Source organism: Amphiprion ocellaris, chromosome 24 (genome assembly GCF_022539595.1).
Source record: "Amphiprion ocellaris isolate individual 3 ecotype Okinawa chromosome 24, ASM2253959v1, whole genome shotgun sequence".
NCBI classification, from domain to species: domain Eukaryota; kingdom Metazoa; phylum Chordata; class Actinopteri; family Pomacentridae; genus Amphiprion; species Amphiprion ocellaris.
This window is the reverse complement of record NC_072789.1, coordinates 3698431-3715107: the sequence shown is the minus strand read 5'-3', so window position 1 is coordinate 3715107 and position 16677 is coordinate 3698431. Positions and strand designations below refer to the sequence as shown.

The following is a 16677-nucleotide window of genomic DNA, read 5'->3' as shown; positions in this document are numbered from 1 at the left end:
CTTGCTAAATTTGGGGGATTTTCTTAAAACAAAACTTTTAAGGGAAACTTTTCAGGAATTATTAGAATTTTCTTACTGAAAGTTTTGCAAATTTTCAGAAATTTGGGGAATTTTTTTGCTGAATTTTTGGATTTTTTTCAGACAAGGAAACAATTTTTTTTGGTGCCTGTAAATGAGGACGACAGGAGGGTTAACCGTGTTTTGGAAGCTACAGTGTAAAATAAAACCAGTAGGTGGCGGTGATGAGTCACTGCGTGGTATGAGCAGCCTCTTCAACACCACCGAAGAGGAGCAGGACGTATGACGCTCACTGTCCGCCAATATGAAGGCACCCGAGGCAGACTGTGCCTTTGATTTTAAAGATTAAGCCTTGTGATTTCTACAAGTGCTAAATCAGCCAACTGGACTTTAGTAGATGCGACACCGACATAAAATCTTGGGTGAGGCTGTTTTTTTGTCTGTACATCAGCTTGAAGGCTGCTGGAGGAGGCTGGAAGGCCCCGCGCTAAACACAAGACTAACAGTTAACTTTAGCATTAGCCTCCATTCGCCTGTTTTTTCCACTATGAGGCATATAGAATAATTAACGTTAGTCATTTACCGGCCAAGCATTTTAAATATTACACTAATGTAGAGACGTTAAAGCCTGTAAAGTGTAGAATTGAAGTCTCGTCGTTAGCGAGGAAGCTAACTAGAAGCTAGCATGCAGTACTGCAGGCTAGAAGTTTGCACAGACAACAGCAATATTTGAATATGTTTAAGTTTTGATTACTAAAAGTACAGGAAGCCCTCAAGCCGAGTCAAATCTAGTAATGTCAAATCATTACTAGATTAGGAGAATATTTATATTGATATGGTACCTGACCTTACTTAATACCTGCACATGTTCTCAGCCAGGCAGCAACAAACAATTAGCATAAAGACTTGTCAAAATCAGTTTGGAAAACCAAAATAAAACAGAATAAACCGTTAAATATAGCAAAACAGAGTGTCTAAAATACAGTAAATATTAAATGGGTCAATATAGAACCTAAAATATAAAGTCTTGCATGCATTTTTTCTAAAATTAAAAAAACTGACGTTTTTTATGTTCGTTATGATCATGTCTTTACAAGTTCCATCATTATTTATTATAGAAACAATCATTTATTTAAAAAAAAAATGACTGCATATCACTAAAATGCCAACTAAATAACCGTCCCAATTTAATAGCAACCACCTTCTAATTAGCTAAACAATAAGAAAATTAGCAGATTTAGAAATAGTTTTGATTGTGTTCTTTTTATTAAATTGAGATAATCATGGCAGATATTTCTTTTTTTTTTTTTTTACAATATATCAAATTTTATATGGAAAATAACAATAACAGCTACTCCACATGATGCCATTTCCTCCTGAAGAACAGACTGGGAAGATTCCAAGGCTTTCTGACTTACTTAATATAAAGTAGTGGATTCATGGCATGTCAACAAGTTTACTACAATATCTTTAGAAATAACTTTCAATTTTACTCAACTGTATGTATCATATTACGTGCTGGCATAGCTCACAAAGTTAAACACAGGGCTCCCAACCTGGAGGTCCCTGGTTCAAGACCAGCGGGTGCCATCCTCCTACAAAGCAAAATTGGCAATTTTGGGGCAGTGATGGTGCAACGGTTAAGTCTCTGGACTACTAATCAGAAGGTCAGCGGTTCAAGCCCCGATGCGGCCACTTTTGGGCCCTTGAGCAAGGCCCTTAACCCTTCCTGCTCCAGGGGCGCTGTACCGTGGCTGACCCGTCGCTCTGACTCCCCCAATTGGGGAGATGTGTGAAAATCAAAATTTCCCCTCGTGGGATTAATAAGGGATAATAAAATAAAAAATGTGACTCTCTGATAGCTGATTTCTTAAAACAGTTAATTAAAAGTGAAAGATAAATACCTCATCTAAAAATATCGATGAATATGATTAACGTGAAATTATGCTGACTAGTCATGGTTAAGCTGTAATCCTGCTGATAACAACACACAAACATTCTCTAAGCAGTTTTCTTTGATTTTTCCAGTCCTGCAGAATGTCCAAGATCAGGCGGAAGGTAACAGTGGAGAATTCAAAAACCATATCTGACAGCAGCAGCAGCACCACAACCAGCAGCACCACCAACCCCGCCGCCCCCTCTCGCAGGCCCAGTGTGTTCGAAAGGCTCGGCCCCAGCACTGGGAGTAATGCTGCTGATGTATGTATTACCTCGTATTGCCCTTTCTTCTATAAATACTTTCCCACACACCCTGAAGATGTGGTTGTTTATGTTCGTAAAGGGAGTGTCCTTATAACTGTGACAGCTTTGTGATGTCACTGGGTTTTTCTTGATGCCTTCTGGTTCTTCTGGTGTCTTTCAGAGTCACTGTAGAAATTGGCTGAAGACTGGTAATTGCAGTTACGGCAACACTTGTCGATACACACATGGAACTCAGCCACGAGGCAAAGGATTTAGCTTTAGCCGGTGAGACTTCTGGGACTTGTCGCTGTGTTTATTTGAGTTTTTTTTTTTTTTTTTTATTCTCTTCACATAAAATCAAATGCGTAATCTATGCATTTGGTTTTGTTTGTGTGTTTTAATGGAGCAGGTCAACCGAGAGGCCCACAGGTGATCTGCGGGAGAGGATGAAGAATAAAAGACAGGATGTTGACACGGAAAACATAAAGCGAGATTTAGACGAGCCCACATCCCCCACAGTGAGAGTGAGTTTTCTGCTGTTGTAGTCTTTTAATTTAATAATCCGTTTCTGTATGCAGAGTCGAGAGCTGATTGGAAAATTAATTGTACTGCTGATCCTGAATCTGATTTTGACTCTGATTTTGAGTCACTTGAGACCAGGGGTGTCAAACTCATTTTAGTTCTGAGGCCACATTCAGCCCAATGTGATCTCCAGTGGGCCAGACCAGTAAAATCACAGCATAATAACGTATAAATAACCACAACTACAAATCTTTCCTTTGTTTTAGTGCAAAAAAGTACATTCTGAAAATGTTCACATTTAAGGAATTATCTTTTTACAAAGCGTTAAGAAAAACCTTAAATTTCTTAAGAAAAATGAATTAAATTTCAGCAAAATTATACCTCAGTTTATCATTAACACATTACAACTTCCAGATCACAGAGTGTTTACAAAGGAACAAAACATTTAGTCACAGGTATCTGGAACTGAATGACATAGGATTTTACTCTATGATCAAAAGTCAGACAAAAACAAGACAAAACATTACAAAAACGAGACACGAAGCGACAAAAAAATGAAACAAATGACACAAGCAAGATAAAAAAAGAGATAAAATGACAAAAAGAGACAAAAAACAATGAATATAGCAAAACGCAAAGTGACAAAAATAAGACAATAAACATAAGTGAGACAAGAAGGAAACAAAACAACCGACAAAAGGCAAGATAAATATTACAAAAACAAGGCACAAAACAACAAAAGACCGATGAACAATCTAGTATTTTACTTTATGATCAAAACAACTTGTCATGGTCTAGAAATTATTTTAAATTTATAGTTTTGCAAATTTGCAATCTGCAGTTCATGTCTTCTCTGTAATTTTTACACTTTACAAAGTCGTCCTGATTGGACCCTCTGGAGGGCCGCTTTTGGCCCACGGGCTGCATCTTTGACACCCCTGCTTTAGAGCTTGAAATTATTAACATATGGAGCCTATATAAATATGAAGCCTTAAAAGTAAGATAACAAACACATGCAGTTCTACAATCTGTTTGCTTGTGTGTCCATCTGTAGCAGAGAGACTCCTCCAGAGGCCGACACAGGGAGAAGGAGGATATAAAAATCACGAAAGAGCGCACCCCAGCCAGTGAAGAAGAGCCCACAGAGTGGGAAACTAATCGTGAAGGTTCAGTAGCTTGTTTGTTACGCAGTAAAATGTCATCCTAGCTGTCACTTTGATGCTATGGATAGATGTGAACCACAGAACATTAATATGTGCTTTGACATGACAGATTCTGATATCGGTGACTACGACTACGAGTTATCCCTTGAGATGAAGCGCCAGAAGATTCAACGTGAGCTGATGAAACTGGAGCAGGAGAACTTGGAAAAGAGAGAAGAGATTGTCATCAAGAAAGATGAGACTCCCACAAAAAGCAGAGCCACAGCCTTGCCCAAGGTAAGTGTGACTTTACTTCTATCTCAGCTTCAGTACAGCTCAGGGTCCTCACTAAAGTCTGCAAGAGGAACTGCCGTTTGAATTCCACCCTGAGATGTCCCTTCTTGTCCCTCAGGCCTCCCCCGAGCCACTGAGCTCCAAAGAATCACACTCTTCCAGAAAGTCTAGTGGCTCCCCAAAACACAAAAGTGGAACCAAAGTGCCCGGCTCTGGGAAGAAGGAGAAGAAGGCATCCGTGTCCTCGCCTGTTTCAGAAACTGCCAGGTAGGAATCAGTTGATGGTGTTGGGATTTAAGTTTTGTGTGCCTGTAAACCATGTATAATTGTTCCTGGATTCCTTGGTGTGATGAATGTCAGAATTTTAACTCTCTTCCAACCAATTTCTTTAAATTTTCAGCAGATTTTTACCATTTGGAAAGTAGCCAAATTCATGTTGGCATAGTATATTTAACAGAAACAAAAATAAAATAAGAATATATATGATATATTCATCTGTTCATGTCCTGAGAATTGGTTTTCAGTTGCAACTTCCCCCCTCTTTTTAGGGGCTAAGCATACAAATGTGTACATATTTAAGATAAGACAAGATCTACTTTATTCATCTCATAGGAAATTATACTTATTTTATTTTCTATCCCTGGGTTTGCCTCTGCATTTTAGTCTTGGGAATTGCAGTAATTCATTGGTGGCAAATTGCAGTTGTCAGCAAGCTTAGATGACATGTACATGTACCAGATTCCAAGTGAACAAGTAGAATTAATTTTGTTTTATGATCAGTTAGAGAATTAACGGAATATTTTATGCCTTTAATCCTTGTTATTAAACATATTTATTGTCTGTGAGGGTATTGGCCATTACGTTTTTTGTATTTAATGACCTACTGACATTATTTATGTTGTACGATGAGATAAAAGAAGCTGTGTTTCAGTGTTTCATATTTTTCATCTTAATTCAAGCAGGTCCTCAAAAGGAAGCCACAGTAAGAAAAAAGGGCCCCGTACCCCCAGTCCCCCTCCTCCAGTCCCTCTGGATATACCTGTGGTTGGGAAGAAACACAAAGGGAAACACAAGAACAAGGAGAAATCTGAGGAGAAGCAGAAGGAGGGGAAAGATCGGGGAAGAGATACAGAGAAACATAAAGAGAAGAAGGAAAAACGCAGGTACAGTGCAGCTCTAGATGCATAGTTATTCCATTTACATACACATTTCAACTCATGTTTTTCACAATCTTAATTGTAATCTTTTTGTTTGTAGGGATCGATCAGACAGTTCCCACAAGGCCAAGCGGTCGGTCACATCAGAGGAGCGTTCTGGTAGCGTGTCGTCTCCATCCAGGGGTGCGTCGCCCACCGTGAGGAAGAAATCCATCTCTCCTAAAGTTTCATCCCATAAGGCTGCTGTACTTCCCTCCCCTCCCCACAGGTTAGCACGCCGACCAATCAGCCAACCTAGGTCTAGTCGTTAAATACTGAACGTGTTGGCCGTGTGGAAATAATATTCTGTCACTGCAGGTCTCCTTCACCTCCACGCCACCAGCGAACGCCCACTCCTCCCCGCCACCACTCCCCTTCCTCCCACTCGGGCTCTTCCGCCCAGCGACACTCCCCGTCTCCGCGGCGCCGTCGCTCTTCTTCTCCCTCCTACCACCGGAGCAGCACGGCGCAGGCCTCCTCGCCTCCGAGCTCCCGGCGGTCTCGGTCGCCTCCCGCCTCCCACGACGCTTCGTCTCCTCATCGGCGGTCCGACAGATCGAGTCCCGGCCGGCGCCATTCCAGGGGCCGTGAGAGGAGTCGTGGGGAGAGGGAGAGGAGCCCGCCCACCCAGGAGCGCAGACATGAGCGCAGAGACGGTAGCTCCACGTTATACTGCTGTTCCTCTGCTTGGGGTTTTACTTTTTCCAGCATGATATTAGGAGCTTCAGAGGTCAAATTTAAGGGCAGTTTGTCTTTTTTGTTGCTCTTTTCACACTTTTATTCATAAAAGCTTGAAGTAGGGAGAACTTAAACATGTCTTCTGGGCAGTTAAACTGAGGTTTAATGCCGTAAATCATAGAAGCGATAGGAATGAGGTTGAATTTCTTTGATTATTCATTTCACAAATTTGGAAAAATGCCTACTGATGCTTTTAATAATGGGAAAATTAATTGGTCTTGCCTACTGTAGATATTTGTTTCCGTCCTTGTCCTCATATATAAACACAGCATGCTTTAGTTTAGTTCTGCCAGAAACTGACAACATTTTTGTCAGGACTTAGTCATGGTTTCCCAGTTGCAACCAGAAGCGCAGAATTTTTGTTTTGTTACAGAGTCTGCTTAGAGCAAGCTGTTTATTTTTGGTAATTTTTAAAAAATAGTCATGCATAATGAAGTGGTTTTGATAAAATATCCAATTTAAATCTTAGTTGTACTTTATTTGCCCAAAACCTGATCAGTTCAAGAGCCGTCAGAAAGTAGAAAATCCAATGATTCTTCCAGTTTAGCTGATAAATTCTATAATTTTGAAACGTATTCAAAACAAATAATGAAGTCTTTTGAACCCATCGGTGGGTTTTAAGTTAACTCACTGGATCAACATGCTTCTTCTTCCTTTTCTTTAAAACAAAACATCCTTTTCAGTTTAGCTTTTTCTATCTTCATGATGGTTTTTATTTATCTGAATCTATTGGATAATTCCATTGAAGTTCAAAGTGACAAAAGACCATTGAAGTTGAATCACCATATTTCACACCAAATTGTAGCCTTCAAACTACAGTAGAAAAGTCTACAACCCGCCTCATTTTGCAGTTTGATTGGGTGATTTCTTGGAAATGTAGTGTTCAGGAAGGTTTCTATTCTAAAAGTGGGTATGACTAGTTGGCTTCACATTTTTCCATTAATCACTTGTTAAACTCTGTGTGTCTTTTGTAAACAGATAGCCGCAGCAAACGAGACAAAGACAGCGTCCGTGACGACCGGGACTACGACTCGGAGCAGGTCTCGTCCCGTGACGACAGGGACGCCAGAGACGCTCGCGACCGACGGGACGCTCGTGATCGAGGACGGGAAGCGACGCGAGAGTCTCGGGACAGCAGGGACGTGAAGGACTCGAGAGACAGCAGGACGGACACCCGAACTAGTCGAGAGTCGCTCGAGCGTCGGGACCGCGAGAGAGACCGAGAGCGGGACCGAGAGAAGGAGAGAGAGCGGGAGAAGGAGCGAGAGAGGGAGAGGACTGACACCCATAGGAAGGAGGAACTGGTCCAGGACGACAGGAGTTACGGGAGAGGTCATGGACGGGACGAAGGAGGGAGAAGTGAAGGGAGGACGGACAGCAGGACAGACAGAGCCGACAGGAACGAACGAGGAAGAGGTCGCGCTAATGAAACATCTGATAAAGGCAAGAATGGATAGTACATCATGACATCACACAATGGCACTACGATGCTCACTGTTTTTCTGTGAATTTAATTTCTTTTCTCTCCGTTTTTCTTCCCTCAGGCTCCAACAGAAACTCCCGTAGTTCCCAACTGGAAAGCAGCCACGACAACTGGGAGTCACGGAGCAGTGCGGTACGTGAACGGAGCTCGGAGAGGAGCACGGATCGCAGCGTCACCGAAAGAAGCTCCGAGAGGGGTTCGGACCGAGACCGCTATGAGAGCGACAGAAGAGGAGAGCAGGCTCGAGACTCCTCCTACGACAGGAGAGGAGGACACGGAGAGCGGGATCGCAGAGACAACAGGGAGAGAGGTGACGGGTCTGAGCTCAAAAATAATCCAGATATCAAAAGAAGAATTCACAGCTAATCCAAATGTCTTTTTTTTCTTTTTAGACCAAAGGGCAGCTTCTCCAAGCAGACACCAGGGGAGGTTGGAGGAGTCTGAGAGGGAGGAGAGAAGGGAGGAACGCCGGACAGACAGAGCAGAGGACAGACGGGAGGACAGGACCCGTGAGCGAGAGCGAGAGAGAGACAGGGAGAGGGAGAAGGAAAAGGATAGGGAGAGAGAGAGGGAGAAGGAGCGGGAGAAGGAAAGGGAGAGGGAGGCAGAGAGGGAGCGAGCCAGGGAGAGGGAGAGAGAGAGGGAGAGAGAACGGGAGAGAGAGAGGGAGAGGGAGCGCGAAGAGAGGGAGAGAGAGAGGGAGAGGAAGGAGAGGGAACGGGAGAGGGAGAGAGAGAGGGAGCAGCGGGAGAGGGAGAGGGAGAGGCAGCGGGAGTGGGAGGAGAGAGAGAGGGGGAGGGAGGAGAGGCGGGAGAGGAGGGAGGACGCCAGGGACGACCGGTCTGTCCGAGACACCCGGGACGATCGCAAGCTGAGGCAAGTGTCCACGTCACTAGTTTTCTTTATCGGTGTGTACATTAACACACGATTCACTCTGAACAGACAGGAAAGTTGTGTTACACTGGGATGCACAAGAGAGGTTCATTTACATTTTACTATGTTTCAGAGATTCGTGCTTTTTTTATGTATAGAACATGCTTTTCTGCAAACATGTTTTGATTACTTCTTAGTAATAGACATCAGGGACTTTTTAGTTTTAACAGCTTTTATTCTTTTTTTAACAGACAGAATATCCATGGGCTCATGTGAAATATACAGATATACAGAATATACATGTCCAAAGTCCTGAGATAGTCAGTAGTGAACCTTTATTATTCCCTTCCCTAACTCCTCCCTCCTGCAGCCCTCCTTACAGCTCATCTGCTGCAGCAGCATTGGCTGTCTCCTCATATGAAATATACGCTATATATTAAATCATGAGAATAATAGAAAGAATTGACAGAGCAAAATATACATATAAAAAAACAAAACAATGATCAGTAGGAACCATAATAGCAGTTTATAATAGAAATCGATTAATAAATAAATCATTTAAAACAAACAAAAAAAGAGGGGGGATAGGGACTTTTTTTATGATCGGATTTTTGCGATATTCTGTACATTGTCATCCTGAAAACTTGATATTTTGAAACATTTTTCAAATCTCTTCAAAATGTTGTTATATTGCCCATATACTGAGCTATGCAAAGTAAACAAGAAAAGCACTCCAATACTCCAGCAAATGTAGTGTTTTAAATCGCAGTGCCAGATCATATAAAGGATTAACAAATATGATTTTTTTTATCTCGTCAGGTCTTTTCAAAACTGTTTCTCATCAGCTGAGTTGGTCATTCAGTGCAGCTTTGGTTGAGGATTTATTTCGCCTTCATACTTGCACTTGCGTGTTGATGTTTACACAGCAGAAAGGGCACATAATAAAGTAGGAGGGGAAAAAAACAATAGAACATCAAGAAAAACTAACCCAGTGGCACAAAATGCATGTTGGACCCTAGTCTTATCAGGAAACCTGTGTTTATTTCAATGTTTTAAGTATTGTGGTAATGATTGTTTAGCATCTCAATAATTCAGGCATACTTTAATAAATCCAAACATTTTGATTCCTGCTCTCCAAAATCTTCCGCTCTTCTAATATGTATTTTTTCTGTAACAAGTCTTCTTTCTTGTCTTCTCCCTCTAGTCGTAAGAGACCCAGAGTGGAGAGCAGTCCGAGCCCTCGATCCTCGCCTAAGCGAACCGCACGGGACCTCAGCCCAGCAGACAGTGACGGCTACAATAGTGGCGAAGACAAAAGTGAGCGCCCGATTGGCCGAGGGCAGGCCAAGCTCCACCCACAGCCCCTCCTCCCCAGCCCAGTGTGTCTGCCTCCATCTGACAGTAGGGAAATTCTTTTTGAAAGGACCCACTCCTGTTTAATGGGGAATGCACCTATTTTATATTGCGAGCACAGTTTTTGTAACCAGGAATGCTCTGTTGATCATTTTCAGTCTAACTTGTTAAATGTGTTTCCTACATGTTTCATCTCTTGATGTTTAGCCATTTTACTATTAGACAAACATATACAGATTTTTCTTTCACTGTAATTTCAAGAGCTTAGTAGCCAAAAAAAGATGTTGTTAGACTGTTTAATTTCAGTGTTTAAAGTACCAAATACATTTACATGACTGTCCTGTGTGCATCTGTAGATGGAGACAAGCATCGGCTGCTGAGTCAGGTGGTGCGTCCCCAGGACCCGTTGTTAAGGTCGCCATCCAGAGGTGCTGCATCCGATGACAAGGCTGCTCACTGGAAGGACGAGGAGCGAAGGGGAGCCGGGGACAAAAGGGAGGCACGCAGTCGCCACGAGGAGCTGGAGGCTCGTGGAGAACGTACCAGAGGAGGCGACAGACGTGGAGATCACCTCTCAGGCATGCCGTCTGACTCCCGCAGCCGAGGCAGAGACCAGCGAGAATCTACGCCGCCGCCTCCGTCTCCCTCCGCCCTCGCAACCAGCATCGAGGACAGAGACACTGGTGGGTCCCAGTTCCACGAGGAGGGCAAAAAGAAGACAAAGTCACAGAGGAAGGGCTTAAAGAAGGGCCGAAAAGATGAGGAGAGTGGCGGCGGGAGTAGCCTGGCAGCTGCAGGGGACCGTTTCAACCCCGAGCCTCCGTCTAGTGCTTCTGGAGATGTGGCTCCACCTTTACACTCTCCCAGGAAAGGAGCCAAGAAGAAGGCCCTGGACCGAAAGAGGAAACAGTCACGAGGAGGAGAATCTGATGCTTCTGAGGAGGAAACTTCAGCCCATCAGCCACACAGTAAGAGGAAGAAGGGTCCTCGAACACCTCCGCCCTCCATGAGGCCCGATCATCGCAGTACTGGAGGCAACGCAGAACCTTCCCCTCTGTTGAAAATGGACAATTTCAGTGACTGGTCAGATGAGGAAGTGACAGACCGAGGAGGACCCCTGGAAGCTCAGGCTCACCTGGGTCCTGCTGAGAGGACTTCAGCTGAACCTCTTAGGAGAGGTGGTGGCCCCAGGGTGGGCAGGGACAGGGAGAGGTGTAACCCCCCACCCATCGCCCCTTTACTCTCCCAGGATCCTCCGATGCTGCTGCAGACTATGACTCCACAGCCTCTCATGTCGCAGCCTCTGCTCCGCAAACCTCCACCAGAGCAGACACGCAGCAGCAGCATGGGCAGCAACCAGAGCCGCACATCGTCCCGACGCCTGCGCTCACCTTCCAACGAGTCCGCTCACCGAGAAGACCCCCAGGGTCCACGGTCGCGTCGAGGGAGACTGCAGGGCACCAACTCTCGAGACAGAGAAAGAGAGCGCGAGAGGGAAAGAGAGAGAGAGCGTGAACGCGAGAGGCCGGCGGTGAATGACCCTCCAGGGGCTGAGAGGAAATCTCGAATCGACCAGCTGAGGAGAGGAGAGCCGAGCCGCAGCACCTCATCAGGTAAAAACACACTCGGAGTCTAATCACATCACACCATCAATGCTTCGTACAGTCTGCTGACAAAGACACATTTGAATTAACTTCTGTCTCGTCTTGTTGTACAGATCGGCAGGATTCCCGCAGCCACAGCTCCCGACGCAGCTCTCCTGATTCTGAGAGGCAGGCCAGGTCTAGGTCTCGTGCCGGCTCCTACGACAGTCGGGAACGGGAGAGAGACAGGGAGCCGTTTGAGCGGGAGAGGGAACGAGACCGAAAGGACCTCCGACCTCAGCAGCAGCAGCAACATCAGCAGCCGCTGCTCCTCCAGCAGCCGTTGCAACAGCAGAGAGACTGGGAGCCTGAACCCAGAGACTGGCCGAGCAGAGGGAGGGAGCCCCTGCTGATGCGTCCCGGTCGGGAGCCTCTCCTGAGGGAGCGGGACATCAGAGACCGGGAACGCCTGCTTCCCGAAGGACTCATCCAGCAGCACGAACGGGAACGTGAGCGAGAGAGGGAGCGGGAGAGAGACGGCCGAGGTGAGAGAGGGGGAGATCGAGAGAGGATGATGATGATGGATCTCCCGCTTCACGGAGACCCCAGGGCTCCAGGACGAGGGGACATGAGGGGTGAAATGAGAGGAGACCTGCGAGGAGACATGATGAGGCCGGACAGGAGCGACTATGAGCCTCTGCTGCCAAGAGAAGCCTTCAGTCCTCCGGAGCCTGAAAAAGCCAGCAACAGTCACCATCTGATGGGAGAGCAGCGGGAGCTGGAGAAAACCGACAGCATCGATGGTGAGAGGATCAAAACATTTATGCATTTTTATGACACTTTACACATTTTTTGTACATGGAGTTGAATGAAATGTTGCATGTTTGTGTTTTCTGAAGATGATGATGGGAAAGAAGATGATGGCCAGTCAGTGGCGTCTGTGGGAGAGGAGTATGAACCAATCAGTGATGATGAGCTCGATGAAATTCTGGCTGATAGTCAGAAGAAAGAGGATCAGCAAGACGATGAGAAAATTACAGGTATCATTCAGTGGATTCTATCGCAAATATCTATATGGAAATGTCTATGTTCTATATTCTTTCCTTGAATTTGAAGCTTGAAACCATTTCAACATGTCAAGAAAATTTGACTGATATGAAATTCATTACAAACTCTTTTAATACAAATATGAGTCTTAAAACATTCCTTTTGTATGTGGACAGGTCCTCTGGATGTGATCGATGTGGACTGGTCCAGCCTGATGCCCAAACAGAAGCAGGAGCCGCGGGCAGCAGGGGCAGCTCTGCTCCGGTTCACCCCAGGGGCTGTGCTTCTTAGGGCGGGAATCTCCAAGCGACTTGCTGGCCCCGAACTCCTGGAGCAAGTCAGAGAGGTGTGCAAGTCAGAGCTGGACGATCCCAAAGGTGAGTCTGGACATCAGTGAAACCATCAAATCACTTTTTCTGTAGTCATTTGTACTAGTTTGGACTGTATTTTTAAAGTAATAGTTGGGGCTGTCACAGTTAGTCAATGTAATTAATGATACTGACGCTGAAAATACCTGAACATCAATGTTTTAAAACGTTGCGTGTCTTTGCTTTTCTCCTGTTCTATGTGCTCACAGAGGCTTATTACAGTATTAGAACTTATTGTGTTTAAATACAGTTGAATGTCCAATAAAGTTGTTCGCATTTACACCATTTTACATCAATTAAAATCCTGCCTTTACAACCACAATGAGTCAAACTCACCATATATGAGTTAAAAGTAACTGTTGTGCTGTAAATTTGGCAATATTTTCATACAATCTGAAGCTACTACCAAAGTCACAATAAGGAGTTGCACAATGTTTACTATATAGACTGAACTTTTGAATTAAAGGGTTTATTAGGAAGAAAATGTATTTCTCTTCAAATTGTACTGCTGATTTAAATAGTAAGCCCTATTTTTATTTATACACCTTTTGTTTAAATTTCATTTACATTTGCAGCACAGTACATTACTGCGACTTAATACATTTTTAAAATGTACTTAAAATTGTAATTGTTTTGCTTTGGAGAAAAAATTATTATTTAGGTTAATCAACTACTATTAAATTAATTGATAAAATAGCCAATAGTAATATGTTATAGCCAATCTATGTATACAGTTTGTACAGACGGGGTCCTCGGTTTACGACGTCACCGACTTATGGTGTTTCGTCAGTACGTCACAACTGGTTATGTGGAACTAGTTGATGAGCAGAGTGGATGAATACGTCGTCACGCAGCGCCATAAGACGGCTTTGTTTAAATTCTCTGGTTGTACGCCACCTTGGGTTGTGCTACGTTCACTAACTTTTTGCCCTTCATTATGGCTCCCAGTGTAAGTCAGACTTTTCTGATGGCAGTGCTCCAAAGAAAAGGAAAGCCATCTCCATGGAAGTAAAATTAGATGTAATAAAATGCTCTGAATAGGGCGAAACACAGAAGAACATCGGTCTAGTTGTAAAAAGAGGTCAACATATTGTAGCGACCCTCTGTGATGAATGAGTGAGACTTTATCTGCTTCTCTGCTGGTTTATTGAACCTTCACACAGGCTACTGTGGGCCGTAGTCAACACCAAAATAACTACAAAAAAACTATAACTTAGCTTCAGAATTAGCCGCCGTTCCCAGCTCTCTGTACTGCTGACTCTCAGCCAATCAGAGGTGAGCTAACTAAACATGGCACGTTCACTGACATTAGATAAATCTGGAACTGAACAATAAATATTGAAACATCAACAACATTATCAGTCCGTTATAATACTCTGTTATCTTCTAGTAAAATGATTCATACATGCATGAAAGTCGTTCGTATTCATGACTTTTCTGAAGACCTGATCATAACGTGATGCACGTAACGGCTTTGTTTACGTTTTCGCTGGAGTTCTGACTTATTGTGAAAATTGACTTACGTAGATCAATAGGAATGGAACTCTGGCATAAGACAAGGAACCCCTATATATACATTTATATATTATTTGATCCCAGTAAACAATGGGGAGAAAGACAACAGCCGTCGCTGTGCAGTTAATGTATGACTCTCTATGATCCTTATTTTAAATTCTTGTGTGTCCCTCCAGATGCTGACAAGCTCTTTGAGTATGATCTGGGGGCCCTGAATATGGCGGCCCTGAACAGGCGGGTGGAGAGGGCCGGTTTACTGACCAACCTGGGACCCTGCTGCAAGGCCCTGTGCGCTCGCAGGGACTTCGCCATCCGCCGGCAGCTGTTAAAAAACGAGAAGGTAGATGTCATGAAATCATCGACTTGGATTAATTATCTGAGTTTTTATGATTCATCAACTCAACCCCCTTTTCTTTATTTGATTGATTTGTTTCTTTCCAGGGCCTGACCAAGCAGTACCCCACTACCCCCGTGGTGGACAGCGAGCTGCTGCAGATGAGCATGCGTCTCTTCAGGAGGACCATGGCCGGCCAGGCTTCAGCCCCAGAAAGGTCGGATAGTGTGTCGACACCGGCAGCAGAAGTTGCTGAAGCTGGTGGTAGTAATAAGCTCAGCACGAGTCAGCCAGAGGTGTGTGTGTCCTGAGAGTAAAACACATGAAAGTGAATGCTTCTCAGCCTTTAACGTCTTTAACGCCCCTGGCTATGTTTCTGTTTCATTTCATTACATCGCATAGCCGCTTTAGTCACGAGAGGAAATAAAGAAAAAGCGCAAATTTGTGAATCAGTTCTGCTTTCCATGTTTTGAATAATCTGCTGTAAAGTGCTGCTCCATAGACTACCGGACATTCCAGCCTATGGAGGCGTGTGAGGAACATAAAACACACCTGAACAACTTCATGTTTTCTGTGCTTTACAGTGTGTTAGAGCAGATTTTGTCACTTTCTCCTTCCTAACTGCTTCATTTTCTTTGTTGTGCATTGGTTTCTGCAGCTGTGCATTAAAATGGTTAGATGTTGATTTTTGGGGGGGTCTTTTGCTTTATATAAAATGACTGTTCAACCTTCAGTTTCTCCATGTTGTTACTGCTATTTTTGTTTACACCATATTACACGATATCTGCAGAGCAAACCTCTAGAATTGGCTGCAGAACCACATCACTGAAACATCCTGCAGGGACTTGAATGAACATTCCTCACCCATAAGCACTGCCAAACTATTCCCCTCATTGAATGTAACTTGTTACAGTCTGTGGGAACGTTATTTTGTTTTGATTGATGTATTTGTTTTGAATGGTTTGGCAATGTCTCCTCTGACATGAACTGAAGTGAATTCCAGATCGCCAACACTGTCATGTGGAGTTCCTCTCCTCACCAGCCCCCCCACATCAACCAAAAAAGGAGCTCCAGTAGGAAAAGACAGTAGAGAAGAATGACTGAAAGATAATTAATCTGAGCTCCTTTCTGTATCCAGCAGTTGACCAGTAAGTGTTGCACCTCTAGGATGTGGTCGTATCGACACTCTTACAGCATTGTGTGAGTCCTGGGACACAATTTCAATGGACAAACCAGCAGCACTGTTTAAAGAACAGATTGAAAAATGCCCTGGATTCAACATGACGACCCCCCATCCACCATGCGACTGAGACATGAAATCTAAGTAACATTACAGAATGGGGAGGTTGAGCTCTGATACAGCCCTCTATCTTTTAGTCTGACCACACCATGGTGTTCGAAAACACTTTTCCTACTTCTATTTTTTTGTTTTGTCTTTGGTTCGAGGTAAATTTTAAGATGTGCCAGTAATGATTTTATGCTGTATTTTTTACTGTAAAATAAATGTGCAGTGACGTTTTTTTAAATTGTAATGATATTTTGCTGAGATGAGAATAACTGAAGACCTGAAGAAGTGATTCTGTACTGCTGGTTTATCAAGATTAACACAAGAATTTACAGGTAAGTTCTGATTATACCCAAATTTAGAATTAGTACCCTAGTTCAGAAGTACCAGAAAAAGATTTAAGGAAAGACAGGAGACCATTCAGTCAATAGGTGATGCTCACTGAAATTTATAATATATTTTGCTTAGGGCTGCACAGTGACTCGGTGGGTAGCACTTTGACCTTGCAGCGAGAAGATCCCCGTTTCGTGTACCGGCCTTCCAGGGATCTTTCTGCATGGAGTTCGCATGTTCTCCCTGTGCATGTGTGGGTTTTCTCCAGGTTCTCCAGCCTGAAAAATACGCTCAGGTTAGTTGGTAATTCTAAATTGTCTGTAGGTGTGAATGTGAGTGTCTGTATATGTAGCCCTGTGATTAACTGGTGACCTGTCCAGGGTGTCTCCTGCCTTCACCCTAAGTCAGCTGG

At 43.9% G+C, this 16677-nt stretch overlaps 1 protein-coding gene across 3 annotated transcripts; it reads left to right on the top strand.

Moving 5' to 3' along the window:
- Nucleotides 1-281: 281 nt before the first annotated feature.
- On the top strand, nt 282-16173 carry zc3h13 (zinc finger CCCH-type containing 13). 3 transcript variants are annotated; one of them, XM_023288690.3, is made up of 20 exons: nt 282-440; nt 2047-2217; nt 2381-2484; nt 2609-2723; nt 3776-3887; nt 3994-4160; nt 4276-4424; nt 5120-5320; nt 5415-5582; nt 5672-6009; nt 7070-7534; nt 7636-7884; nt 7967-8450; nt 9652-9848; nt 10157-11413; nt 11518-12186; nt 12283-12423; nt 12607-12807; nt 14490-14653; nt 14755-16173. In XM_023288690.3, the coding sequence occupies exons 2-20, from the start codon at nt 2056-2058 to the stop codon at nt 14956-14958; spliced, it is 5547 nt and encodes a 1848-aa protein (XP_023144458.1). In that variant the 5' UTR covers nt 282-440; nt 2047-2055; the 3' UTR covers nt 14959-16173. The 3 variants fall into 3 exon arrangements, with proteins under 3 accessions (XP_023144458.1, XP_054864524.1, XP_023144456.1); XM_055008549.1 differs by having other exon boundaries at nt 5117-5320; nt 9652-9764; XM_023288688.3 differs by having other exon boundaries at nt 5117-5320.
- Nucleotides 16174-16677: the final 504 nt, after the last annotated feature.